We start from the raw sequence: 27,237 nt of genomic DNA on the forward strand, positions 1-27,237 counted from the left end.
TGGAAACTATTCAAAGGTTCTATGAATCTATTCTAAGATGGAAACTGTATTCTGTATTGCTGTACTGAAGGCAGTTGGAGCAAAACATCTTAATAATAAAATCTTGCCTATTTCCCAGGTGTTCATATCATTTTGTCCAACCGTTTTAAAATAAATGGCACTTGGATTGTATTGTATAATGCATTGAGAGTAAATGTCTAAAAATCTTTTGGGGTCACTGTATTAAAACAAAAACCTAAAAATACATTTTAGCGGCATGTTTTAATAACAAATTTTTTAACTTAATATTGTCATATGAACAAACCAAGAGGTCAAGTTTTGGCTGGCTAAGAGCCATATTAGGCCAGCTGATAGACATCTTCACTGAACCATCCTTCTCTACTGACGGGCATATAAAAATTTAATCCTGTCAAATATATGTTTTCCAAGCATTTAATTTGCATATATTTCATTTAATTACAGCAGATAATCGACAGAGTTTTAGATAATTTTCAGAGCACTCTTAAAAGTGAACCAGACATGGGACTGTGACAGTCTTCTTTGGTATCCTGGCCTGTGCCAACTAAGCAAGTGCCATTGAGATGAATGGAAAAGCTAATGGATAGCTTTATCCAGATATTATAGTACACACTGTAGACCTCCCAGTCAGTAATTACACTAAAAACCAGTTATTGATGCCCAACACTAGGGTAGAGTCTCTCAGTTTAGTGAATGGACGGTTTACAACTTTTGAGTTCTGTGGGTACAGTCTGGCTTGAACCCAAACCATCTCTGTCAGTTTAGAGAAGTCAAAGAAGTGCCTTGGGATTTGAGCATAAACAGTTTCTCATTAAACACTTCTAATGTTCAAACTTACAAACGTTCCATTTCAACACATTTCTCACGTGACACCGGTTTTTTGTTCTTCTGACTGTTCTGCGATCAGCTATTGACAGTGTATGAGCGCTGCAATGAGGTCAGCGAACCGTGACGAAGGTGACAGTGCTGTTTGAAATGTCTGTAGCTATTGCCCCCAGCTCACAGTGCACCATTTATTTCCCTCCACCACAGGAAAAGTCACATCCCATCTCTCATAGGACAAAGCAGAAATTGAGAAAAACACCCAAATTGCAGCTGACGTGGGTAGCGGTGGCCATTTGTGACATCAGTGCTACCTTGGCTGATGGTCATTGGCTTGTCTGTCACCATGCCAACCCTGAGAAAAGATAATGAGACCAAAATACTGCTCAAACTGGCATCTCATCTCATTTCACATCACTCATTTTGCAGTCCTACTATACAGCCATGGGTAGTGCCAGCACAGAGAGAGCTGCTCTATTCTTAGAAAGGAAACCTGAAGATTTTGCATTAATCGATATATCGGCTCAGAGGCAAAAAGGGCAGTGTTGGATTCCCCTCAAATATTTTTAACACAGCCTGTGTTTTCACTCGCTTCTTCATGCTGTGTTGAATATTATGCTGCATGTTCAAGTGTTTTTACACAAATGCTGACATGACATGCCACATTGTTTAATATCACATAGGTGTGGAAAAGCTCAGCGCATGCTAATTTTGCACATTAATATCCTGCGAGGGAATATGTGCAGCTGCTGAATGTGTGAAATGCATGGAATGAAGGGAAAGCTGTCACTTCACTCCTAAGCAATCCATCTATACCTACAGTAGAAATTGGCTCACTTGATAGAGCCTTCCACAACATTACCACTTAACCAATCACGAGCATAGAACATAGATCAATAGATGACATCCGTGACAGTAATGCAATAACCTAAGCAGGATGCAGACGGTGCAAGAGAGTGGCAACTTCATTCAGCAGTAAGGCATCTCGTTTCTCACATCCCCACCAATCTAGCTCGATTTCCAATTCATGTTGCTTCTGTACATGTAGCATGCGAGTCAACTGGTCAGAAGGCAAACTCTTGTTGCTTTGACACGCTAATCGCATAAGCAACAGCTATGTGTTTACAGGTGTATAGAGACAGTGGCTCTTTCAGCTACCTAATTTTGCCCAACAAAGGCTCAAGATATTGCCATCACATTGACTGAAAGACTGCAATTCAAAGAACAAGAGCTGTCACAAGAACCTCACAGAGGCAGAACGACACCCGTTGCATGAGTGTCAACTGATGTCAAGCTCAAAACGCAGCTCCACAACCACCAAAACATCTGAGCTCCAGAGGTGAGAGAGTCTTACCGTTGGTGGAGTGAAGGCTCTCCAGACTCCAGTAATGGGACATGACCCCTCGCACTGCTCTAACCCCTCCAGCCAGTCCCAGAGCCGGGCTACAGTCTGAGTCAAAGCCAGGAGACTTCTCTGAGCTGCGACCACTGCAGCCACCTCCTGCCAGCAGGACGCCCACCTCACTGGCACTGTGCTGGGTGCGCATGTGGATGCACAGCGAGAGGAAGAAGGGTGGTGTCGCTTCGGCAGGTGTCAGGTCCAAAGCGTGTTTCCGAGGCTTGAGTGTGCAGTGTAGCTTCAGCTTCCCTCAGTCATTCCTCACTCGCACTCCTGATCTTTTACTTTCACTCTTGGATGCACAGTCTGAAAGAGCTCACGCCTCAACACAGACGCCCAGACACACAATCAGCCCTCTCTCTCTCTCATAAGCACACACGCATACAGTCACAGGCTGGCATCACTGGGGCTCCTTTAAGGGGAGGAGTTCTCATACGTCTCACATGGCTCAATACGAAACGCTTGGTCTGGCGTTGAAACAGACTGCCTTCCCCCTCCCTTCCAGTCCCCCTTGAGCTCCCCTCCTCCACTGTTAGAGCCAAGCTGTTAGTAAACCAAAAAGACAGCGCCTGGAGAGAGCACTAGCCATGTTGAGAGTTGCAAACACCTTCTAGGAATTTAACCCATAATTAGCTGGGTTCACACTTATGACCAAAAAATCCCCCAAATTAACGCAATTTATCACAATGAAAGGCCAAGCATGCTTGCACAGCACGCTGATGTGATACCAACAGACCCGATTTCCACAGAAATGGTCAGAATCTCTGGACTGGATCTTGACTTGTGTGAACCTTTGCAACTGTGACTTCACTTTACATAACATGGGAGCTCAGATAAAACTCAGCAGAACATTCCTCACATTCTTGTATATTACAGGTCAGACCTTATTATTATCATAAGTAAAAAATTATTATTATCATTATTATTCATAGTAGTAGTACAATTGTACTAATATTTTATTTATTTTCACTATTATATGTATTGTTATTATTTATAATAATGTAAAATTTTTATTATACAGAGAGGAATATTGACAAAAAAATATATAGTATTTATAAGAAAAGTAAAAACATCGCTGTATTTATAGAAAGGCTCTCTAACAAAATGATCTTCATATTTGAAGTTTAAGATATGACATCAAAACCCCTAGTTTAAATCATACACACTTAAAAAGCCAGTTGGATTATTAGCTGTCATTGACAGATAACAGGCCAAAGAAACACGTTTGAACACCCCATCAATATTTCACTCTGACATTGTCCAGCTGGTCTTGTGATTCAGAAGAAGTAAACTCACTCAGAGGGGCGACCTGTGCCTCTTGTGCTGGTGTGCTGAGATTCGATTCTGTGGAGAGAAGCATGTGTCGGTGTTAGTTTCTTTCATGAAGTGCTCCTGAACTCAAACTACAGACTAAAACTCGAGTTCTACATTAGCATAACCGCAATAGGAATGCTGCATTGGCTTGTCATGCTGTGTACAAAAAGGTCGTAGAGTTGGCATGATGTCAGCAAGGGGCAAAATCAGGTCATTGTGTCTTTCTCCTCATAGGTATATCCATATTACATAAGGCAAGGGATTTACAAACTATAGAGCATGCCACTGCAACAAGACATCAATAGTGGGAGGAAACTTTGACATAAAACAGAACAACAGTTAAAACAAGATCAAGAAGTCTCAATCCAGATTAGAGAGATTCAAGAGTAAAAAATGCACACTTTCATATATAACTGGCTCAGATTTGGTCAGGGTTTTATGTTGATCACAGAAACATAATGCTCATAACAGCAAGCAAACAAAAAAGCCAACTCAAGGTCAGCCAAATCCCATTTCATAATATCTTACACCCAAAGGCGACACTTCTATTGAGACGCTCCACTCGATTTCCTAAATGTGCGTATGTGAGTGTGTGTAAGGGTGACAGATATAAACCCATGCCAGGTCTACCTCTACGCTCAGAGAGTGAGTGAGAGTGAGCGTGAGCGAGCGAGAGAAGGCCTGGCGCCAGTGAGTGGGTGAGAAATAATCAGCAGGATTGTTTAGCAGAAAGAGAGAGGATCAGCACTGCAGGCCTCTGAGCTCCACGCTCCAAGCATTACCGCACAAAGACAGCCTCTGTGCTCCCGCTACATACACGCACAACTGAATAAAGCTTCTTCTTAAGAAATTGCACACTGTAGGTGAAAATTCATCACTCATCACAGATGTATTGTTTGTTTGCGGCTGCAGCTGGGCAAATACCTCCTCAGGTCTATGTCCAGGTATCTCAACACAAATGGGTTAGTGTTTGATGATGAAAGACTATAAATTTACGTCAAAGACATCTGTGAGTCTCTGGGCTCTGGGCTGTCACAAACAGAACTATAAATAACTGGCAGAGGGTTAACAAAGGTTGCAGAATAAGGAAAACCATTGCCCCCTGGAGGATCCTAAAGTACACCCAGACTTAAAGGAAAGATTTAGGAAGTCAATATACTTTTTACTCTAATCAAAGGTTGTGTTGCAGTGTAGATTTAAATACCAAGGTTCCGTACCTAAAAACGACGCTCGGTGAGGCCAGCCCAAAAAGTCTAGTCCAACAGGTGTGCTCTGGGAAAAGATGTGTTCTTTGAGAGGAACAGAGAGGAACTGCTCTGGAGAAGTGAAGGCCAGTCTAGCACGCACCTATGAATGAGATACAAACATGCTCATTATAATTATTAATAATAATGATTGAATAAATAAAAAAAATTCTATTTATAAATTTTATACTACACTACTAAATGTACTATTTACTATATGTATGTATGTATGTATATCTAATCATGATTAATCACATACAAAATAAAAGTTTTTGTTTGCATAATATATGTGTGTGTTCTGTGTATATTTATTATGTATGTATATATATATATATATATATATATATATATATATATATATATATATATATATAAATACAGATACATGCAGTATATATTTAGACAATTTTACATATATTTATATTAATATCATTTATTTAATATAAACATGTTTTTCTGAAATGATTTACATGCATGTATTTATATATACACATAATAAATATACACAGCACACATACACATATTATGCAAACAAAAACTTATCTTGGATGCAATTAATCTTTTGAGAGCATTAATATATATAAATAAATAAATATATATATATATATATATATATATAGACACACACACACACACACAAATATATATATATATATATATATATATATATATATAAATGAAAAGTACCAACAAAACATTTAGAAACAATGTATAATATCATATTATTATTGTTAATGATAAATACAAATTTAATAATTAATTTAAGAAAATAATTATTTGTATATCCATATTTATTTATAATGAAAAGCACTAAGAAACAGCATAAGAAAATTGCAAATATAATATTAAACATATGTACTGAGGAAAAACTGTGTAAAATAATCATTTTAAATAATTTAGATTCATATGCTCATTTGAGATTTCTTATAGACATCGCAACAGTGAAAGTGTACAGACAGATTTTTGTGCATTCAGGCAAATTACAAGAAACAGAAGAGAAATTGGAAATCCTAAGGGCACTACAAGGGTATGACTCCAGGAGTACAAAACAGGAAGAAAGCATGACAGGAGAAGAAAAGGTGCAGTGAGAGATGCTGATGGTCGTGTTGTTCTCCCTTTTTTGATGAGTTCCTTACTTTCTCGTGTTTTTCAGATGTTGGTGTGCTAAGCTGATGCAAACTTTGCGTGTTAAACTTCTTTTCACAGGTGTTCTCCACATCAGTCAGCGTTTCATATGAGCATGAGCGCCGACGTGTTTGGGGCAAATTGTTCTTCCTCTCCAGGTCAAGCGCCGCCTCTCGGATGCCCTGAAGAGACACGGTCCAACTGTAGAGGTCTGAGATGGGTCTGGGTGCAACTTTACCCTGCTCTCTGGACTTCACCCGAAGCACACATGAACTTCCTTGCTGTCTTCTCTCTTCTGACTGGATGGCTGGCTCAGTACTGTGCTGTACATGCTTTGAGTGCAAATTTATGTGGTTACTGTACAGTACATGTCTTTAGATGGATGTCATGTGTTAACTTTTGGTAACCAGTAGCGAGATATTTACACCGCACTGTATTTTTTAATTCTTTTACAGTTAACACATCATTAAACTGTTAGAAAAATGTCTCTAATGTATGTGCATTTTGTATACACTGGCAGATGAATGTATTACTGTTCAAATATTTGGGGGTTCAGAATATTTAGTAAAGAAATTTGTTATTGCATTCAGCAAAGATGCATTAAATTAATCATTAAATTACATTTAATATATATATATATATATATATATATATATATATATATATATATATATATATATATATATATATATATATATTACTATTTCTATTTCAAATAAATGGTGGGTTTCTTCACCTCTTTTTTTCTCCCAGAAAAAAAAAATTATATATATATATATATAATTAAATATAATAAAAAGTGAAGTGAAGTGACATTCAGCCAAGTATGGTGACCCATACTCAGAATTTGTGCTCTGCATTTAACCCATCCGAAATGCACACACACAGAGCAGTGAACACACACACACACTGTGAGCACACACCCGGAGCAGTGGGCAGCCATTTATGCTGCGGCGCCCGGGGAGCAGTTGGGGGTTCGATGCCTTGCTCAAGGGCACCTAAGTCGTGGTATTGAAGGTGGAGAGAGAACTGTACATGCACTCCCCCCACCCACAATTCCTGCCGGCCCGGGGCTCGAACTCACAACCTTTCGATTGGGAGTCCGACTCTCTAACCATTAGGCCACGACTTCCCTAATAATATAAATAATATAAAGGATCATGTGACACTGAAGGTGGAGCTTTGCCATCACAGTAATAAATGACATTTTAAAATACCTTAAAATACAAAAGTTTTAAATTGTAATTTTAAACTGTAATGATATTTACTTATTATGATATTTACTTATTATACTTACGCGATTTTACTGCATTTACTACATTTTAATCGAAATAAACACTTTGTAAACCAAGATATTTCTTTAAAAAAAAAAAATGTTATCTTACTGACCCCCCAAAAATTTCAATCCACAATACTCTTACATTCAATAAACAATCTATGAAAACAAACTTTAGAATATTTTACAGTGTAGCTTCAAGTGGAAAAAAGTCTCTGCCATAGATTTATAGACAATGTGATCGTAAATGTTCCTTGTTAGCCACTAGATGGAACTATTTTCGAAAAGTGCACACATTTCTCTGAAAGCTCTTTAGTGTTTTGACTTAAGCATGTAACAATCCTTTTAAATTCCTGACTGAGTCCAAAAAGCAGGAATGTATATCGAAAAAAAAAAAACCCATAATTATCCACTTCTGCTTTCATATATGAAGAGTCTTGGGAAAAACTTTAAAATTAAGTAGAATTACTCAACAGCAAAGCTAAATATAAAAAAGTGAGCAAATCACATAGCAGTCCTGTTCAAAATGTTCAAAGGACACATCTAAGCTCTCCTAACATTATAAACTTCATAACTGCCTTTGACTCACCTCTGGTTTGTTGATCAGGGATGCTGAATTCAGGCTATTTTGAGACTGGCTGTCTGAACTGCTGTCCTCTAGTAAGCACTCAGAATCAAAAGAGTGGGCTGTAGTGAGTTGTGCTGCCCTTGGCTTCAGAGACTTCGGTCTCAGAGGTGGATCGGAGAGACCATCAGTGCTCACTCCCTGACCGAGCAAACAGAGAGAAGATGAAACTGATCTCGAGGGGTAACGGAAGCTCCTCCGGTGTGTCCAGCCCAGACCAGGACTGTTAGGTTTGGGGCTCATGGGCCTTGTCGGAGTATCAGTGGTCTCAAAACAGCTTAGTGATCTGGTCCAGGTAGGTGACATCTGGTTTGAGAGAGTAAAAACAGTGGGGTGTACAGGTGATTGCGACCTATCCTCAACACTGTCCTCAAAGCCATCTACCGAGACCTCAGAATCTGAGAAAGGGGCACAAGGCAGCTCGCAACCTTCCAGACACTTACTATCTTCAGACTGAGGTCCAGATTTCAAACTCTGTGAATCTGAATGGCATGTGTTCCTCAAACTCTTTTGAGAAGCTGGTGAGGTGTTAAGTCTGGACCTGTTCTGTGGAGCACCAAAGGCACAGTCGATATGGCTCTGAGGCATGGACTTGTCACAGGTCGTCCCAGGAACAGATTGAGTTCTTTTGTAAAGTTCTGCTTCCTTAGAGCATTTTATCTTCCTCCAGGACTGCTTGGTTTTTACCTCTTCATTTTCTGACTGTGAAATCTGCTCCTGGTTGTCCCTCTCGGGATATCTGGACTCAAACAGGCTAGACAGAGACTTGTGAGCTATTGCGAGCTTCATGCGTAAGTTTAAGTTGTCTGTACTTTTGCTTCTTTTTTGTTGCAGTCCCTCTGTCGTTAGGGAAGTTTTCAATTTCATCTCATCTCCATCTTTGTGCTCTTGCTGCTGATACAAATTTTTACAGTGTACATATTTTCCTCTATTGTGCAAGTTTAAAGAAAAAGCTTTTTCAAAAATATCATCGTTGGTGTGGTCAGCAAATTTTGTAATGTCTGTAAGATGATCTGTACTATGAGAAATAGGGGTCTTGTACAGTGAAGGGTTGGATTTGTTATGGGTGGGCGACTTAATGTACTTCACCTCATTCCGTTCATCTCCATCCTCGTTAGAGTCCTTCATTTCTGGATCAACTTTGTTATTGACTTTGTGTTCCCATTTGATCTTGCGGAATGAGGGGAGTCGAGAAAAAACGGAAAACACAGAGCCCTTCCCTGACTGGGTTGTCTTATTTCTTGCAGAACCACGAAGACTAGATGACGACTGAGTGCCGTCCTCCATCTCTTCGCTGTTGGTATTGGAGTCAAGGTCTTGTGACACAAAACTGGAAACACTATAACCATCACTGCTATCAAAGCCATTTGATAAAGTGCTCATTGTTTCTCCAGAGTCTAGTTTATTCATGACAGTGGTTACATTGGCTTTTGTACACATGGCAGAAACGTCCGCATGTGGGTGGGTTGTTACATCATCACAAGAGCTCCATTGCTCTCTGAATCTAACTTCTGATAATGGACTTCCTCTCTGTTGCTCCTCCAGTCCATTTTCAGTCACAAATGAGCTTTCTGATGAACGGTCCAACTCCAAAATGGCCTCTAAATTAGTGATGGGTAAAATACGGCAACATGTAACAAATGCGTCCTCGAACTCTGAGTTGTGCAGTTCCCAAGATTGCTTACAAAGATCAGAAGTTTCACATACTGAATCAGTGCTTTCAGAAGACTTTGTCTTGAAAGTCTCAAGCTTTCTCTTCATATTTTCTAATGCATAAGTATCATCGACCTTAAGAGAGCCACCAACCAGTGGTAATATGCTTTTTTCTTGGACGAGCTCCGGATGTTTGTGTACAAGCAAATGGCCAATATGTGAAAATTCACAGTTTGTAGAGTCTGCATTAACCTCTCCATGTGTGCTGTACTGGTCATCTGTGTGTGAGGGACTCAAGGATTGGAACACTGCTGTTCTGCTTTGACTGATGCCGCCTGTGCCCTTGAGCTGAAATCCTCCTGCTGTCTGCTCTCCCTCCAGTGCAGACAAGTGCAGCTGACAATCCTTTCCACCGAGCTGCTGTAATATAACATTTCTATGGCAACTACATTCGTTGAATTCAGAAGGTTTAGCAACATTATCTTCGCCATTCATTGCAGTCCTCATTTCAGGTGCTTTAAAGAGAGTGGCCTGACTAACAGGGGCGCTACAAGAGTCACTATCTTTGCAATCACCACCTTTTAAGACTAAAGATCCAGCATTGCTGGTAATCCTGCTGTATTTTTGCAAAGAATTGGGCAAAGAGATCTGTTCACCTGAGTCACACTCTTCTAAAGTAATGTCTTTATTATTATTATTTGTGTCTGAGCTGTATTCAATGTTTCTACTGTTCAGCTGGGAATAGTCAAAAGGAGATTGAGCATTTGTGAAAAGATCAGTACATGCACTAGTCCAAATATCAACATCCGGCTCAGTTGTTTTAACTGACTCATTTTGCCTTGCTTTTTTGTCGGACAGGGTGTCGGGTCGTTGAAAGTGTTTTGAGGTCTCTGTATATTCTATAACGCAGTGTGCGTCATCAGAGTAAATTACAGACTGCTCTATTGAGGGAACTATCGTACATTCTTTCTGGTACCCTTTAATAATGTGATATGTCTTGCTATCCTTCTGTATTCCTTTTAAAACGTCACCATCATTGGTATAAAAAGTTTTAGTGTTAACATAAAATTGTGCTTCAGTGAATTCACCCTGTGTGTTACAATGAAGGCACTGATGGGTTTCATAAAAATCTCCCTCAGGATCATGGTCCCTTGAATAAGTTTGCCCATTGTCCTCTAAACAACGACTGTCCATGTGATAACTACTAACTGAGTAATCCTTTTTTTCCCCGTGCATTTGACATGCTGGGTAACCGTATTGAGGTCTGGCCTGCAGATCTGACTGTTCTGAGGTCCATTCATTGATCACACGCTGGTGCAGTGAATCTGACACTCCAGCAGAAGTTGCATTAGGCACATTTGAGAAAGCTCTCTCAGCTGCAAAACACTCACCTTCAGAAACAAAAGGTGGGGTGCCATTTAAGACCTGTTTTTTAAATTTTAGACTATTATTCTTGTTGAAGTTCAAATCAAGTTCTTTGTCAGTATCCTTTGATGAAAGCCCTCCAGAAGTTTTCAAGGATTGACTGACTTCACAATCCATGTAAACGTCCGCACAGTCCTGTTTTAATTGTCTCTTTTCATTAAAAGCTGACTTGGTCACTGTCCACTGGGTGTTCGTTGAATTTGCCGTAATTAAATTAACTTGTGATTGTGTGTCTTCTACTGAAGTCTGTGATTGGCTGTGTTTCATTGAAGTTTGTGATTGGCTGTGCTCTATGGACTTCTGTGATTGGTTTTGTTCAGCTAAATCCTGTGATTTCCTGTGATGTACGGAAACCTGTGATTGGCTACATTCTACTGAATTCTGTAATTGCCTGTGTTCTGTTGAAATATGTGGTTGACTGGGTTCTAAGGAGTGCTGTGATTGTCTGAGTTCCACTGAATCTTGTGATTGGCTCCATTCTACATAATTATTTGATTGGCTATGTTCTACTGTGTCCTGTGATTGGCTGTGTTCTACTGAATTCTGTGATTGGCTACATTCTGCAGAACCTTGTGACTGACTATGTTCTGCTGAGTCTTGTAATTTGCTGTGTTCTGCTAAATTCTGTGATTGGTTATGTTCTGCTGAGCCCTTTGATTTAAGGTGCTCTACTGAGGGCTGTGAATGGCTGTGTTTTGTTGGCTTCTCAGCTGATACAGACTCATTTACAAAAAGATGACGGGATATAGATAAATTGATCTTATTTTCATCAACACCCAGCACATCACATTTGGCCTCTTTACTAGATGCATTCGAAATCAACTGTATTTCAGTGTTACTACTGTCAATATAATTTTGCTGTAACTGTTTCTCACTTGAGTTTATGAACTGTATTTGCGGTTCATTGTGTCCTGACTGAGTGTTTGTAATATTTTTATTAATTTGATCACATTTCGATTTTCCCTCAAATGTGTTAGCAAACTGAAACTTGGCTCCATCACTGTCTGTTAAGGTCAATAATGAGTCATTAGCACATGGCTCAGTGATTGTTTGTGGTTCCACAGAGTTCTCTAATGCCAGTAGAGGTGTTACTACATAGGATTGACCATTCCTTGAAGAAGAATCAACTTCAGGTTCCGCTGGAAAACTGCTGAAAATCTCCTTACATCCCAGAGCACCCTTAGCTTGAGACATTCCAGTGCCATCAACTCCCATGTCCATCATCCCCATATTTCCAGTGTGTATTTGCAATTGCTCTCTATCCTCTGTTCTACAGAGACAGTCAGCATGATTGACAGAATGATGCTGTTTCGATGAAGATGGATCTCTCCCTCTAACCAAAGGTGATGGTATGATAAATGGAGAGTGTGAGTCCAGATGACCCACAGAGCAAGATCCAACCTCATAGCTGAGCGGTGTCCTGCAGCAGTCCTTAGTTTCATGACTCGATTCAGAGAAAGTGTCACTGGGCCACGACTGTGTGTCAAAATATTCCTCTTTTGTGTCCTGTACTTCTTCAGGAACCGGCTCACACCATTCCTGATGGTCCTGTTGTTCTCCATGCTCCTCCTGCGGAGACTCCCCATCATCCAGACAGGCTGCCTCACTACCAGACTCCTCTAAAGCTGGGGCCTAGGAGGACAAAGACAATGTTGTGGGTTATTTTGCTGTTCTTAACAAAGGGGACTTTATTATCTCAAAGTAAACAGTTTAGAAGTGACATTAGCGAGGCAAATCAAAATAAGAATTGAACAATTTGTTGAGTCTTTTTTTGTTTTTTTGTCTGCAATCAATTTAAGAGGAACATATGTTTGTGAAGTTACCCACAGATGTATGATAATCCATCAATTACTCTTAAATTCTTTCCCCTCACAACTGGAACTATTGTGTCACTCAACCAGTCCTGATTTATGGAGCTGAATCAAAGCTCTTTAGGAAGCATCTGCTTATATGAAGCATCTGATCCATTAGCTCATTTGTACATTCGAATCGTTTCCCATAAACAAAACTGTACATGATGATGAACAGACGCAGATGTAATGAACACAAAACAGCATAACAGATTGTATGAGTCATTAACATCATATTAGCACAAACAACAGGGGAACAAAAAATAACAACTGATGAAAAAAGTAGCTAATAAAAGTAACTGACAGCAATACAACAGATTGCATATACTATAAGTAACACCACATATCACAGTCAATGGAGAAAAATGCATTTGTAGCCAGATAATGAGGTTACAAAAATCTACCTGTATGGACTAACAGGGCCATACTTAACAGGAAAAAAAACTGATCCTATGAGCTCCACTCATAGTCAGTAGGCTGTGGAAAGGGATGGGAACTTGCACCAGAGCAGACATTTGCGCTGTCATCCAGCTTAGGGCAAACATACAAACAATCCCCTAAGTAGACCACCAGCCAACCTGCTGTTTTTTTCCAGCACATTCCACAATCCCTTCTTATTGGCCTCATAATCCACTGGTCTGTTTACCAGTAACTAACCATGTCTCCAATCTACTGAACTCAAAAGATTGTAAAATCAAAGTCAGTCTGCTAACGAAAAAGATGAAAGCCCCTTATCAAACCATGCTTGCACTTAATGATCGAGGGGTCATCGGGCACAGCGCATCTCCAGGTAATCCTGACAGGTCAAGCTACTCCAAACCCTTCAGGTCAAATTAGGGAGGACATTAAGAAGAACGGATTTAAGTACAACAGGTAATGAAGAGGGCCAAATACTTCTGTCTTTGTCAATGTAAACAATGCATGAATCTTATGCTTGACAGAATACAACAAATTTTATAGATTTATAAATATATACACACACATATTTCTTTCATGCGTGATGCTGTTTTCTCATTTTAGAGATGTAAACAGACTCCCTAATGTTCTTTCAGTATTCTATTAACTAAACATATGTTTTACTTGTTTAACAGTGTTTATCAGTTTATCAGTGTGAAAACTATGACAGAGCACATGGTACAGCATAAGCCAAGAGTAAAACCTGTCCGCATTGGCCTCAGCCAACAACACGTCATCTGACCCCATTCAGGAACCAGAGCTTGTTTTGCCAAATTGATTACAGTTGAGTTCCCTAAATGGCTTAACATCTTAACACTATATCATAGGCTGGGCAGGAGAATGAGAGGATTGGGTTTGTGTTAAAGTGTTAATATACAACATATATGGTAAGTGTATAAGATAAAAAATGGATAGACAGAGACAAAAAAAAAGTGCACACAGGACTGCTACATGATGACACTCCTGATACATATTCATATATTTATTCACAGGATATTTACAGTCCTTTAGCTTGGTTCAAATTTTATTGTCACTGAAAAAGTTGGTCACTCATTAACAACAAGCCATCTTTAATAAACAGGGTTAATACAGGATCTCTGGGACATTTTTTTCCAAATCATCTATATATAATAAATTCATGTCATAAAAGTTGTCGACCCCATGTACATTCAAGAAAACTACAGGATAATTTTACATGAAAGTTTAGATGTTTAGCCTTCTTTCTATGTCATTTCCATTATAGGTACATCAGATATAATCCTTCATCAAACAACAGTGGAAACAACACTAAAAAGAGATTATAAATAACTAATAAAAATAATAAAAAATGCAATCAAAGTTTCAGTATTCTGCTGCTAACCTGTCATAACAATAATGAGGTATACACTCACAAGTCATTTAATAATATCGATATCATTTCTTCTGTGGCAGAACAGAACATCCCCACAATGTAGTATCTTAAAGTCACTGGAACAGCATTATGAAAGAGAGAGAGAGAGAGAGAGAGAGAGAGAGAGAGAGAGAGAGCGCCTGCTAATGAGATACACAGAGAGTACACTGTGAGCTCAGCGTGCTTTTGCTTACATTATTCCTCATGGGTGCAGGATCACTGCAAAGTCTAGACTGAGCGTCTGCTATCTCAAACCCTGAAGACATGCAAATGTAACACTGTATGCTTCTGCACATGCAGTGTTTTGAGGTCATGTGACTTTATATACTGTTGTTTATTGCCTGATGTTGTAACAAGATTTAATAATTAGATTCAGGCGGGGAAATCGGCCGTGCATTTTGACAAAGTTTTGGAGGCAACATTCTCTGTCTTCCACATTAAATTGTTTTATTTATGCATCTATTTATGTATGCATTGTGGATTAGAATACAACAATAAGAACAACAGCCAAGTCATTAAGATGGACTGCTCTCCAGGCATTATAAACCTCCTTAGTTTAGATTTATGAGGATTCATGATTCAGGAGTAATGGTTTGGTTTTAGGGGAGGGTGGTTTTAAAGTCAGGAGGAGGTACAGGGGTGCATCAGATTGCTCTGGCACAGAATCCCGCTGCTGTCCCAACATGAGCATGAGCTCATCCCATCAGGGAGGCCAACCACAGAGAGGGAAACACACACAAACAGATCTGCATACATGCAAGGATGACGTGTCAGGAGATTGTGGGTAAGTTGCACCGCATGATGGCTGCTCTTATTTCTAAATATAGTGATGAGGAGCACAGAAAGCTGATTTAACACAGTGAAGGTCATATACCATCAAATCCAAGATCATTTCTCATCAGATGAGAATTTGACCTGTGGATTTGAAGCAATAGTAAAATAGTAAGATGTTTTTGCAGAAATGTTTGCTTTAGATATAATTTCAACTGAAAACCCAGTGGATATATTTAAGAGCTTATGCTTTCCAAGTATGGTGGAGTCTTCATGTGCACTGCTGTGCATAGTAAGTGGATGTGGTGATTTAGAGCTGGTACACACACAACTGCAATCCTCTCTGTGCCAACTAAATCAGCTGACTTCAGATCAGCCGAACAGCATTAACAAAGTATTTGCATTGGTTAAAATATTAAACCTACAATTAAACAATCAAATTAAGAGCAATAAACTATAATGTATCAAAATCTTCCCACCATTGCCTTGATGAAATACAGGTGCATCCAATAAATTAGAATGCCGTGGAAAAGTTCATTTATTTCAGTAATTCAACTCAAATTGTGAAACTTGTGTATTAAATTCTAAAGTAGTTTAAGTCTGTGGTTCTTTTAATTGTGATGATTTTGGCTCACATTTAACAGAACACCACCAATTCACTGCAGGATCTGCGGGTATAAGGTTTATTTTTCATGCAAAGTATTATAAACATAACCGGTACTCAATATTTATTTCATTTTTATTTTTTTAATTGCACTAGGAATCTAGATCAGTTATTCACTGTAGAGTATCTGAGTCTTTTCAACTGTACCTTCTTGTTCGTAATGAGGAGGTGATGAGCAGCTTATGCAATGCTCCCCTGCTGAGAGACAGAACTTAACACCTTGCTCTGATAACTCTCTAAAAAAAGAGACACAGAAGAAAAATGCATAGGGAAAAGACATTTGCCCCATAAACTCATACAACGGCTCCCTGATCCCTCTTGTCCCTTCTAATCGTCAGAAGCTTGTTTTCCAAACAGAATGATACTGTATATACTTTATCAGTGGTTACATAATCTAAACAGACACAATCGCCAAAACACAAGGGAGCTGTTTTTCCCAATACAGGTTTACAGGGCAGGGACATATCACACATCCACTGAACCATAGCTAAATACTAAATGCTATATGTAAAAATAATTTATTTCTTCATCCCTACATGTATTACCTTAATGGTACATATTAGTACTTTAAAAATGCACATTAGTACAGAATGTGTACACTTAAGCCCTGGTGACAGTTTATAACTTTTTTCTGAAAGTGTATCTATGATCTATGACCTCAAGAACCACTGAAAAGATTCCCCACAACACTTGTTTTAACTAGCATCCAATTACTACGGCATGTGGTCAACTCTGACAAAGATCTATAGAGATAATCTTTAAAACGATTACAGAGCTCCTATGGCCAAAAGTTATAATATATGAGGACAATCTGAAAAGCATAGGCTGGGGTCTAGGTGTGTGTAGGGGGCTACAACACCTCTACTTCACACTGGGTAGCTTGTAGCCTCTTGGAGTTGGTTTACATTCCTGTCCTGCTATTGCTCGTTCCCTGTGTCTAAATGGTCTGCTCTTGTCTCTACTCTGGGGAAATAGCATCTGCCCATATCTATTATAAACTGTTTTGGTTTTGGGGGGTTTTTCTGAGTTAGACTTCAGGAAGACACTGAAAATGACTCATTGTGAGACATTTTAACAGTATTAGGGCTTTACATAAGAAAAATTTTTTTAGCTGAGAGACCTTCACGTTCACTATCAGTTCTTGCTGCCATGTTATGCTGCTCTAAATGAGAAGCTGCTGAAAAAAACAAACAAACTTTAAATCATTTGGGATTTCGCACGCTTGCATTTACAGACATCTTGTACTAACTACTTCTAAGCTTCCTCGTGTGTCACATTCCACTGGACTTCAATTTCACTAAATGTTTTGCTTAATGAAGCATAAAAATCTCTCACTGCTCTCATAGTTTTTTTATTCTTCTTCAATTAATTGGCCCGTCTATTTTCCTGTCTGGCCAAGTGTAATAGAAGCCAATGTATTGAGTAACTGAGTGTGGTATGTAATCGGCATTCTCAAACATGTATGTCACAGGGATTGGGGACCTAAAGCATCAACACACACACACACACCTATCAGTCCCAAACAACACATGCAACCACACCCAAACTTTTACTCACGTCTAGCTCTGACATGCCGATGCACTGTTATCTAAAGAGAAACCGGATAATCAAACTGCCCCAGGACAACACAGATGGGAAAAATGTGCAATCTGATCGCTGATATTCCTATCAGGAGAGCAGATTGGGACGGATCCTCTGTAACATTGCTCTTCGCTTGAGAACGGTATTGTTTGGGAAAAGTGCTGTTTCAAGGCTTACATTTCAGCTGGGGATACAGAGATGTAAAAGGCCAAATGTCAAGGCAGTTTATGTTCATAGTAGGCAGTTTTACAACTGATTGGATAAACTGTTGACTGCTTATGTCAACAAAATTATGGCTGAAATGATTAGGAAGCGGTTCTGCTGACTGAGCTCATGCGTAACCTGCCTACATTCCCATGCCAAAAAGGCAGAATATGAATTCAAAAGAAACTCTTTCAGAGAGAGCCGGGCTGTGAGGATGCATTTATTCACAACCATAATCTGACGTATACTGTGCATGACATATTCCAATTCGACAATGCCCCTCACAGAGGAGGCTGCTGGAAGAACTGGGTAAAACACAAGGCACTGAGCTGCAATTTTATGGGATGCCTCTGTAGTCAACATCCCATAAAAACAGCTTAGTTTGCTTTCCTACCAGTTTAAGAAATAGGGGACATGATGGACAGTGGCTCCGAGAACTATTTAAACGCTTCAAGGGATAGTTCACCCAAAAATGAAATGATGATTCTGTCATCTTTTCTTCACCGTCATTTCACTGTATGATATTTTTTCTTCTGCAAAACACGAACAAAGATATTTTGAAATTTGACTTCTATTGTATGAAGAAAAACATGCTCAAAATATCTATTTTGTTTAGCAGAAGAAAGAAGACAAACAGGTTTGGAATGACATGAAGGTGATTAAATGATGACTTTTTTATGCATTCTTAATTTAAATCACAATTAAGTGAAATGGGATTGACGATGTGAAAAAAAAAGAAAAAAAGTAAATATCACTTCCGAACAGAATATTGCCAATATTGTCATTTATTTATTCTTTTGATTGTTTGTCTGTTATTATTCATTTATTGAGCCATGAACATGTTTTGTATGCTGGGATAAAACATGTCACCATTGTTGTGTTTCATTCGCCAAATGTTGATGTCTGTGAGTGTAAAAATAACCTCAAACATGTTTTAAACAAAAAGTTAACAAAGACAATATTTATACACTCTTAAACATCAGTGTATGAACCACAACAGTGCTTCAAATTATTTATTTTTATATCAGTTGGGTCACTTAAACCATTTTAGTGCAGTCAGTTGGTTGTTGTTAAAACAGACATGTTGATCTGCTTTACATATGCTGAAATGTTTTCTGAAAACAACTGCAACTGCTGTAGAAAAAGTAATACAGCAAAAGTTGAGGGTCAAGAGCACAACTGAAGCAAACCCTGATCTCTATGATGGTGATCACAAAAAAACATTTTAAATAAGACATCAACATCTTAACCTCTGTGAATTCTCAATAAGAACTTTTGTAGATGCATGACAGAAATAAAATTATTCTGGTTAGTATTACTATAAGTGAAGCTGGTGATGCTGTTTGTGGAGTTTTTTATTCAGATCTTGAGAGATTTAAAGTCTTGTATCTTCAGTTCACCTAAGGCTGTGGCTGAAGAAAGTTGTAGTTTGTGTTCTTATTTCTCTTTCTTTCAGTGCTTGTTCACAGCAGGTGTTTGAATGACTGGGAGAATGTTACAGGAACATTTTACTAACCTTAAAATAACATTATACTAATATGGAAACTGGACCTCTTTATGTTCTTGGAATGTTACAAATCAACGTTCCTAGAATGTTGAATTTAAATCAAAATTAAGTTGAAAGAATGTTTGAGGAACATCATACCTTTTAAAATTTTTGACTTTTTTATGTTAAAAAGAATAAGAAAGTACCAGTTTTAATGCTATCCCACAATGCTTTGTGGTGGCTGTAAAATAGTGCTTCTACATTGTAGTTACAATGATATTACAGGATTGTCCGTCAATTTCCCATCATGCATTTGCATTTACAATAAAAACATGAATACAGTGCATTGTTGTAAAATGTATTGTAAAATTACATCAGTTGCTAACAGTGTAGGATACTGTGTGCAACACAATGCAAAAAAGAAAACATAATTAATTAATTAATTAATTACAATACATATTTTTTAAGAGATTTGTTGATAAGTCCTTTTTTTATTAATTAAAGCTTAAAAACCATCTACAGTATTTGTGAAATATTTTGCTTGACAAGTATATTTCAATAATTAAAGAAAGTCCAGGCACTGATCTATCCTTCATTTAATCAAGGACATATGTGATCTCAAGAAACAAGCCCAAGCTGCCATTATATGAAGATTACCAGAGATTTGACACAAAAAACACACTTTGTTTGATACTAAAACCATCAAAAAAAAAAAACTTAATAATTATTAATAAGAGCAAATGAAATAAAACCAAATGTATCAGATCCTGACATTCTAGTATTATCTGCTATGACATTTTTCATTTAAAACTTTAACATATCTTTCACCAGAGCAAATATTTCAAGAATTTACCTTTGGACTCAACCCTGTCCTCAAGATAACCTATTAAGAACAGCTTCAAAGGAAAATGAACTGAATGCCGTAACTAACCACAATGACAGCGTGATGTTAATCTGTTCCAACAATCCGTAACCAATACAAAGCTAGGAAAACAAGCACTCTGAAGCACTCTTACCTTAAAGAAGCTTCGTAGGAAGTATATAACACTCAACATTGTGTGTGTGTTGAGAGGGGACGGCTTCAGTCCTCTTTCACTCCCCCTCTAACCCTCTCTCTCTCTCAAACCTCATGTCCTGTTGAGAGTTACTCCAGCCCGTTCTGGCCACATGCTTACTTGTTGCTATTTAGTAGCACTGTAAGACTCATGGTGCAGCCAGAGAGAGAGAGAAAGAGAGAGAGAGAGAGAGAGAATGCGAGCGAGAGACACACAGAGAGAGAGACAGAATGAACCTGTCATGCCATGCCAGTGGTTAAAGTTTCCTAACAATGAGCAGTCCTCTGTTCAGCTCAGCTATGTAAAAACAACCGTCTTAGCCAGAGAATCATTAAACATATTCTCTTCTGATCCTACAAACGTCTTTAAAGGTTTAATTACGCTGTCTGAGGCCAGTTGAGGTACAGCATGCGAGTCGGGCTGTGGTGGATTTAAAAGAGTGTTGTGGATGGGAAAGCATTAGGTCATTTTATTTTATTTTTTTTAATATTGTTGGGTGAGTGTCTATGAAACGCCCAGAGTCTGTGCTAATGCTTTAATCTTAAACCTCCCGACCAGCACCTGTATCTGTGGTGCCTTGGTTTATATAAACACTATGAATGTGAAGTAAAACTAAACATGGCTTGGCCGTCGCTGCAGTGAGGTCAAGTGGGCAAACACTCTCCAAAGGCCTGAGTTATCATGTGTTTATGATGCTCTGAAATATATTGTGGTAAAGTTTAACCCATGAGACGAGGACCTGCAGTGGAAAGTGTTTTTTGTCTTATAGCAGAGATATACTTCAACCTGAAGTGTGTAACTTCTGTGCAACTAGTGTCACCAAAAACAACAAATGATTGTTTCAATGTTTCTCCACTATATGTTTCTGCCATTGGTTGAGCAAACAGGTAGTCCTGCCCCAAACGGATGCCATTGGTTGTGGCAGTTTGGTAAAAAATGTCTAAATACTGAATAGCTCTGGTGAAACAATGCACTTGTTTTCTCGCTGTAACTGGAAGAAAAAGGCTTTTATAGCATTGAAATCTGACTACGATTTTCCCAGAGCCATATAGAGAGAGAGTTGCGACAACTCCATTGACTCCAATGGAACGCTTTTTTTACAGCAATGGCGGCTCGTGGAGCCACTCAATAGTTCCCGGAAGTAGCAGCAAACTGATGCCGCGCCGTAGAGATGCAGCAGGACAAACCGTTTGCGACGCACTTTTAAAAGGTAAGACGTTTAAATAATAAGATTGTATATTATCAATACATCTTAATAACAATAAATTGCAAATTAAAACCTTCTAGTAGATTATCACTCATTAAATGAGTAGATTTAAGGGATGTTATCAGATAACTAACAGATTAGGCTGGGATTGAATAAAGTTAGTAACGAACACCCTATTAATTGTAAAATCTGTTCTCTTAATTCAGTTTCATCCATCGTGTTTGGAATTAGAAAAAAGTAGTCTAAACATATTTTTTTGCAGGTTGGGGAAAGTTAGATAACGTTACATAGGCTATTACGTTAGTTCAGTATAACGTTTGATCACGTGTGACAGCAGTGAGTGGAAGTGGTAAAAATGAGGTTATAACGTTTGTTCCTTATTACACGTATTAAATTCTTTAATAATAAAATGCACCCTATTGATATAAATTTAGAGTGAGTTGAGTTTGCAAAAACATGGGTGGAGTGTTTTTAGTCATTGTGATTCATTGACTATTACCTGTCTATATTATATAACCTATCTATATTATAATACTACTGTATTATATACTTAAACTTGTTAGTGTATAAAAGTAACATGCTGTAACATTCTGTGGGTGCTGGTAGGTGGAGGATTAGTGCTGCCACTGGACTGTTCTGTGCAGGTCAGAAGTGTGCTGAGGGGACCTTTTTTTTTTTTTTTTTGAAAGCTGCATTTTCATTCTTTATTTTTCTTAGTGCTGCCTTTGCATTGTTTGATATTTTTTTTCTTGTCTCTTTAATTTTTTTAATAGACCCAGGTAACTGGCTGATGGTTCACTGGAATGCTGACTGACTTGGCAGTGTCACCTGTCCCTGTCTCTCCTCTCTAGCCATGTCATCTATTTCTTCACTGTCACTTTCCCTTGAACTTTTTTTTTCTACCCACATACGGTACATATCACATGTGGTTAAATGCACAGTTATAGGTAACACTGTTGACTCCCTGCAATGTCTCACCATGAGTCTCAGCTCCATGGGTTTTGCAAGGCTTTGCTTGTTCCTTATTTCTAGTAAATCATTTCCAATGTAAAAAAGTGCAAATAAATTTAAGTATAATTACCTAACAATTTTTTGTTGTTGTAATTTTTATTTATATTTAGATTGCTCCTGCTGACTTGAGCCAACCATTATTTTCTCCTCTCCATGTCAGCTGGGAAGCCATACATTCGCACACCTTTCTCTGAACGAATGGAGCATCCCCATGCAGCACAGCAAACCATGGTGGAGACTATGCAAGGACAACATGAAAGAAAGGACACATACAAAATGCTTGGCATGCTATTAAATTTATTAGAAATGTATTCATGAATTGCTGTAAATAGTTAATTGCATTTATTTGATTAAAAATACAAAGAAAAAGTAATCTCGTAATATATAATTACAATTTAATTATATGTTAAACTCGTGATGCCAAGCTGAGTTTTCAGCATCATTACTTTTGAATGGCAGTGTACATGTTTATATACGAGTATGCTTAATTTGTTTTAAACCTAAATATATTGTGTACATGAATAAATATTGTAAGAATTATACTAGATATAATAGATATATTATTTATAATACATAATTATATTACTATATGTAATTGTAAGAATTATAAACAGTAAGCTTCATTTTACATTTCTTTAACATGGTAATTACTGCTGCTAACAGTTAATTGACCCTGAAAATCACCTGACACCAGCCGGTCTCTACTACCCGTGTTTATACAACTTAACGTTAGACTGAAATAAGTTTTTAAAATAACGGTAATTGAACACTAATCCTCAAAAATTACCTGATTTTATATTTTAAAAACAACATTGCTGTAACTACATACTCATGCTACTTACATATGTCAGTGTGTTGTATAAATATATAAAATAAATGCATTTATTGACTCCTTGTTACCAGAAATCGCAGTTCTGTCACTCTACTCTATCAGTTTGAATGGCCGCCAACGCACTTCCTGGAACTATTTGAAGTCGACACGAATCACGTGACAACCAAACATTTCGAACTTCCGTTGTCGCAACTCTCTCTCGATATGGCTCTGGATTTTCCTCAAGATTCAGTATTGCTTTATTATTTTCTTTATTTACATACACTACCATTCAAAAATGTGGGGTCAGTGTGGGTAAGTCTCTTATGCTCACTAAGACTGCATTTATTTGATCAAAAAAAAAAAAAAAGGTAATATACAGTGCAAATAGTAATACTGTGCAATATTATTAATTTTTTTCTTTCTAGCCAAAGATACATTAGGTAAGGTATTTAATGACTCCTATGAATGCATTTTTATGAATAATTAATCAAAGTGTGTTAATAGAACTTGCTCAAATCAAATGATTATATCAAATTGAATAATTTCCACAAATGGCCATGCACGATTAACTGAAAAGGGGACTTTGTGTTGTGAATGTTAAAGCATCTCTTTGCTACAAAGTAAATTGAGTGGATGAGGAAAGACACATTTTGAGTAATATATGGGAAGGACAGTGATTCCAAAGCACCATATTACTGCTACAAAAGATTTCACCTCCAAAAGGGCCAGTTAAAATCATGTCAGTGTAAAGCTAATTTGAAATGACAATAACATAATGTTGGCAGGAAGGGGAATAAAACTACAGTATCAGGATTCTCATTTCACATTATTAATCAAGTTCTTGACAGAGGGCGCTCTCTGCTGTACAAATGCGGAAATAAAACCGAGACTATTAATTACCAAAAGCAAACCAAAAAAAGCACTATTTTATCTAAAATCTTAGAAGTTATAAGCCTGCCAGCTAAAAAACAGGATGGCAATATATCCAAACAAAGAAAAGAGTGACAAGTGTTAAAACAAATGTTTTTTGTTCTATGGTTAAATTATTTGACACAAAAAAAGCATCAGCTATTGTAACCTAACAAAGAGCGTCTTGTATTCTCTGTTTTGTCTACACCGTTTTGGCTTCGTTCACAGTCTGCTGTGACCACAAATCACTGTCTGCTGCCCACAACAACGGACAATTCAGTCAAACTCCTCAAGCCCGCCGTCCTCTGTGTCTCTGCCTGTAGACTCCACCGTTCCCTGGGTGACAACAGCCTCCCTCTCGGGGCTATTCAGTGTGTCAGCTCTCTCTGGGAGGTAGACGGTCGGGGCAGTTGGTGACAGACCAGTAGCTCTAGTCTAATCTCTCTCCCTCACACTTCTCTCTCTCTAATTTAGTTTGACACTGTTTAGTCGGAGGCCTTTCCTGAACGAGGCCATTGTGAACAAAGTGACTGAACGACAGTGAACGTTCCTCCATTTCTCGCACTTTAGAAGATGAAGAATTCCACAGCATGATTGAGACGGCACAACTCTGTCAGGAAGCTTTGTGTGGGCCTAGGAGAAGCTTATGATATTCTTATAATGGATATGAACTGTCACGAGGCTTTCGAGACGCATTATAATTACAAAAGCAGCTGGGGAGCACTCAGCTACCCTGTAGATCGCTCACAGCGGCCTTCCACCACGATTCTGACAACTCAGCACAGCTATAGATACAAAGGCACTCAAGAAAACACACCCACACTGAAATATACACAGCGGCCCGTGAACGTGGTCCCAGACGGAAGCTGTAGCGAAAGGTCAACATTTATATAAGCAATACAGGCACTGCATTTAGCTTCTTCAGGAAATTAGTAGGCTAATGTTTCATTCTTGCAAATTAAACATATACGGTCATTTCCGCATGTCCCACTGCATTTATTAAATCATCAGAGGTACAAATCCAGTGTTGTTAACCTTATTTTCAATATTCAATAAACAATTATCTCAAATAAAATGAATACGTAATATATACAGTAAAGTACATATATACAAAAAATAAAAAACTATATATATATACTATTTTGCATCTATTATTTTTTTAACCAATATTAAAGGCATAGTTCATCCCCAAATTTTTGTCCTCATTTACTCACCCTCATGTTGTCCCAAACCTGTTTTGAATTTGTACATTTTTGGGTGAACAAACCATTTAATTATTCTGGAGCATTAGCCTTTTTCTTTTGTACTCTTGTTATTTAATGTTTATTGCTATAAACATACCCCCCCCCCCCCCCCCCCCCAAAAAAAAGTTTAAAGCTTGAGGTCTAATGTTACCGACTTATTTTCACTGTTAAAGAGTTTCTAATGCTAAACGTTTGGATTTGGACATATTCTGTGCCAAATACACTCCTTTAAGGTACATATAAGTTTCATAATGTTTTTTTTGTTTTTTTTTGAGTATGGCCCTGCATGATGTCATAAAGTGCGGAATTCCTTGTGTGGGCACTTCTTTTGGAAGAGCGAGCACACACAGCAACATGCTTCATTTGTTTATTCGTTAGCAATAGTTAATTTAAGTCAATAAAGTTGTTTTCCCTGTTTTATTTATGTCGATGTCTCAGCTAGCAGGCAATCGCTATTCAAAAGCTGCTCATGCTCTTGACTCTTTAGCTCCGCCCACGGCATCCCTCAAGGAGCACGACTTTTTTCGGAGAGAAGCGGTACAGCTGTGTCCATATTTAATAAACCTGATTAAACGAAAGATTCTTGAAGGGATATGAAGAGATATGAAGGATGCACTATTCCTCTATAGGTACTCAAGATTAACATAAGATTGGCTGTGTGTGTTACAGTATGTCCCCTTTAAGAGTTTGAGGCCGTATGTGGACCCTATTGTGGAAAAAGCCTATTTTCACAGGATCATGTTTTAGAACCGATCATTTCTGTAAGCTTCATGGACATAGGTTTCATAGAGTGTCCTAGTAGTCACTTGTGAGACAAATTTAAAAAGCATGTGGGATGAACACCCTGGCCTGAGGAGTCCAAAACCTTGACATGACACATGTTTAACATGACCCTCAAACCTTGTGTGCGTCAATTACCTGACGTGCTAATTCGTCTGATAGGATCATGTGTTCTCAGTTTGGACGTGCTGTGTTTGTGTTTTTATTTGTTTTAAACAAGCCAGGACCTTAAAAAAAAACATCAAAACTACCTGTTAAGGAGTTCCTGTATGCAGGACATTCAGTTATTTCATCATCTAAACTCCACCAAAACAAAATGTTTAGTCTATGTCATTTCTTTTATCAGCAGCGAATGTTTTCAAATGTTAACATGAAATTATATCATTGTTTTCCGATCAAATACTTTCCGATAAAACACTGTTGTTTTGTGGGTGCTGTTTTTGAGCATCCCAAACAACCCAACATATCAATCAATGGATCAATCAATGGCATGAATTAAAGATGGGACTTTTTTGAATGACCAATGGCCAAATGGTGAAGTCCTTGTGATAACAATTAGAAAAGTTCCTTGAGCAGTAAATCAGCGTATCAGACTGATTTCTGAAGGATCATGTGACACTGTAGACTGGAGTAATGATGCTGAAAATTCTGCTTTGACAACACAGGAATAAATCACATTTGAAAAGATATTCAAGGCAAATAAAAATATATATATATTTTAAATTGTAATTATATTACAATTTATATTATACATCAAATAAATCCAATCTTGGTGAGCATTCTGTTGAATCTTCTTTGAAGAACATAAATCCTACAGACCTCAAAGGTAGTTTATATGTACAAAATATACATATATAATATTGTTAAAATATAAAAATAAACATTTATTTTGTATTTTACTTTATTTTAGACTT

The 27,237-nt window shown here is 38.0% G+C and overlaps 2 protein-coding genes across 5 annotated transcripts in view; both read right to left on the reverse strand.

Annotated features, from left to right (window-relative positions):
• The window catches only part of LOC132155084 (rho guanine nucleotide exchange factor 4-like), a 45,413-nt gene extending 34,878 nt beyond the window's left edge, over positions 1-10,535 (reverse strand). Inside the window, exons 1-4 of one of the 4 annotated variants that reach the window (XM_059563866.1) lie at positions 7,788-10,535; positions 5,934-6,104; positions 4,771-4,900; positions 3,536-3,583 (exon numbers count right to left, since the gene is read on the reverse strand). In XM_059563866.1, the coding sequence (XP_059419849.1) occupies positions 3,536-3,583; positions 4,771-4,900; positions 5,934-6,104; positions 7,788-9,983 (2,545 nt within the window). In that variant the 5' untranslated portion in view covers positions 9,984-10,535. Of the gene's footprint in view, positions 1-2,194; positions 2,652-3,535; positions 3,584-4,770; positions 4,901-5,933; positions 6,255-7,787 lie in introns of those variants that run through there. The other 3 variants (XM_059563865.1, XM_059563867.1, XM_059563868.1) reach the window with 3 other exon arrangements.
• The window catches only part of LOC132154348 (uncharacterized), a 37,982-nt gene continuing 20,945 nt past the window's right edge, over positions 10,201-27,237 (reverse strand). The window contains exons 3-4 of the mRNA XM_059562886.1: positions 10,868-12,533; positions 10,201-10,211 (exon numbers count right to left, since the gene is read on the reverse strand). Coding sequence (XP_059418869.1) covers positions 10,201-10,211; positions 10,868-12,533 — 1,677 coding nt within the window. The remainder of the gene's footprint in view (positions 10,212-10,867; positions 12,534-27,237) is intronic.

Source organism: Carassius carassius, chromosome 12 (assembly GCF_963082965.1).
Source record: "Carassius carassius chromosome 12, fCarCar2.1, whole genome shotgun sequence".
NCBI lineage: Eukaryota > Metazoa > Chordata > Actinopteri > Cypriniformes > Cyprinidae > Carassius > Carassius carassius.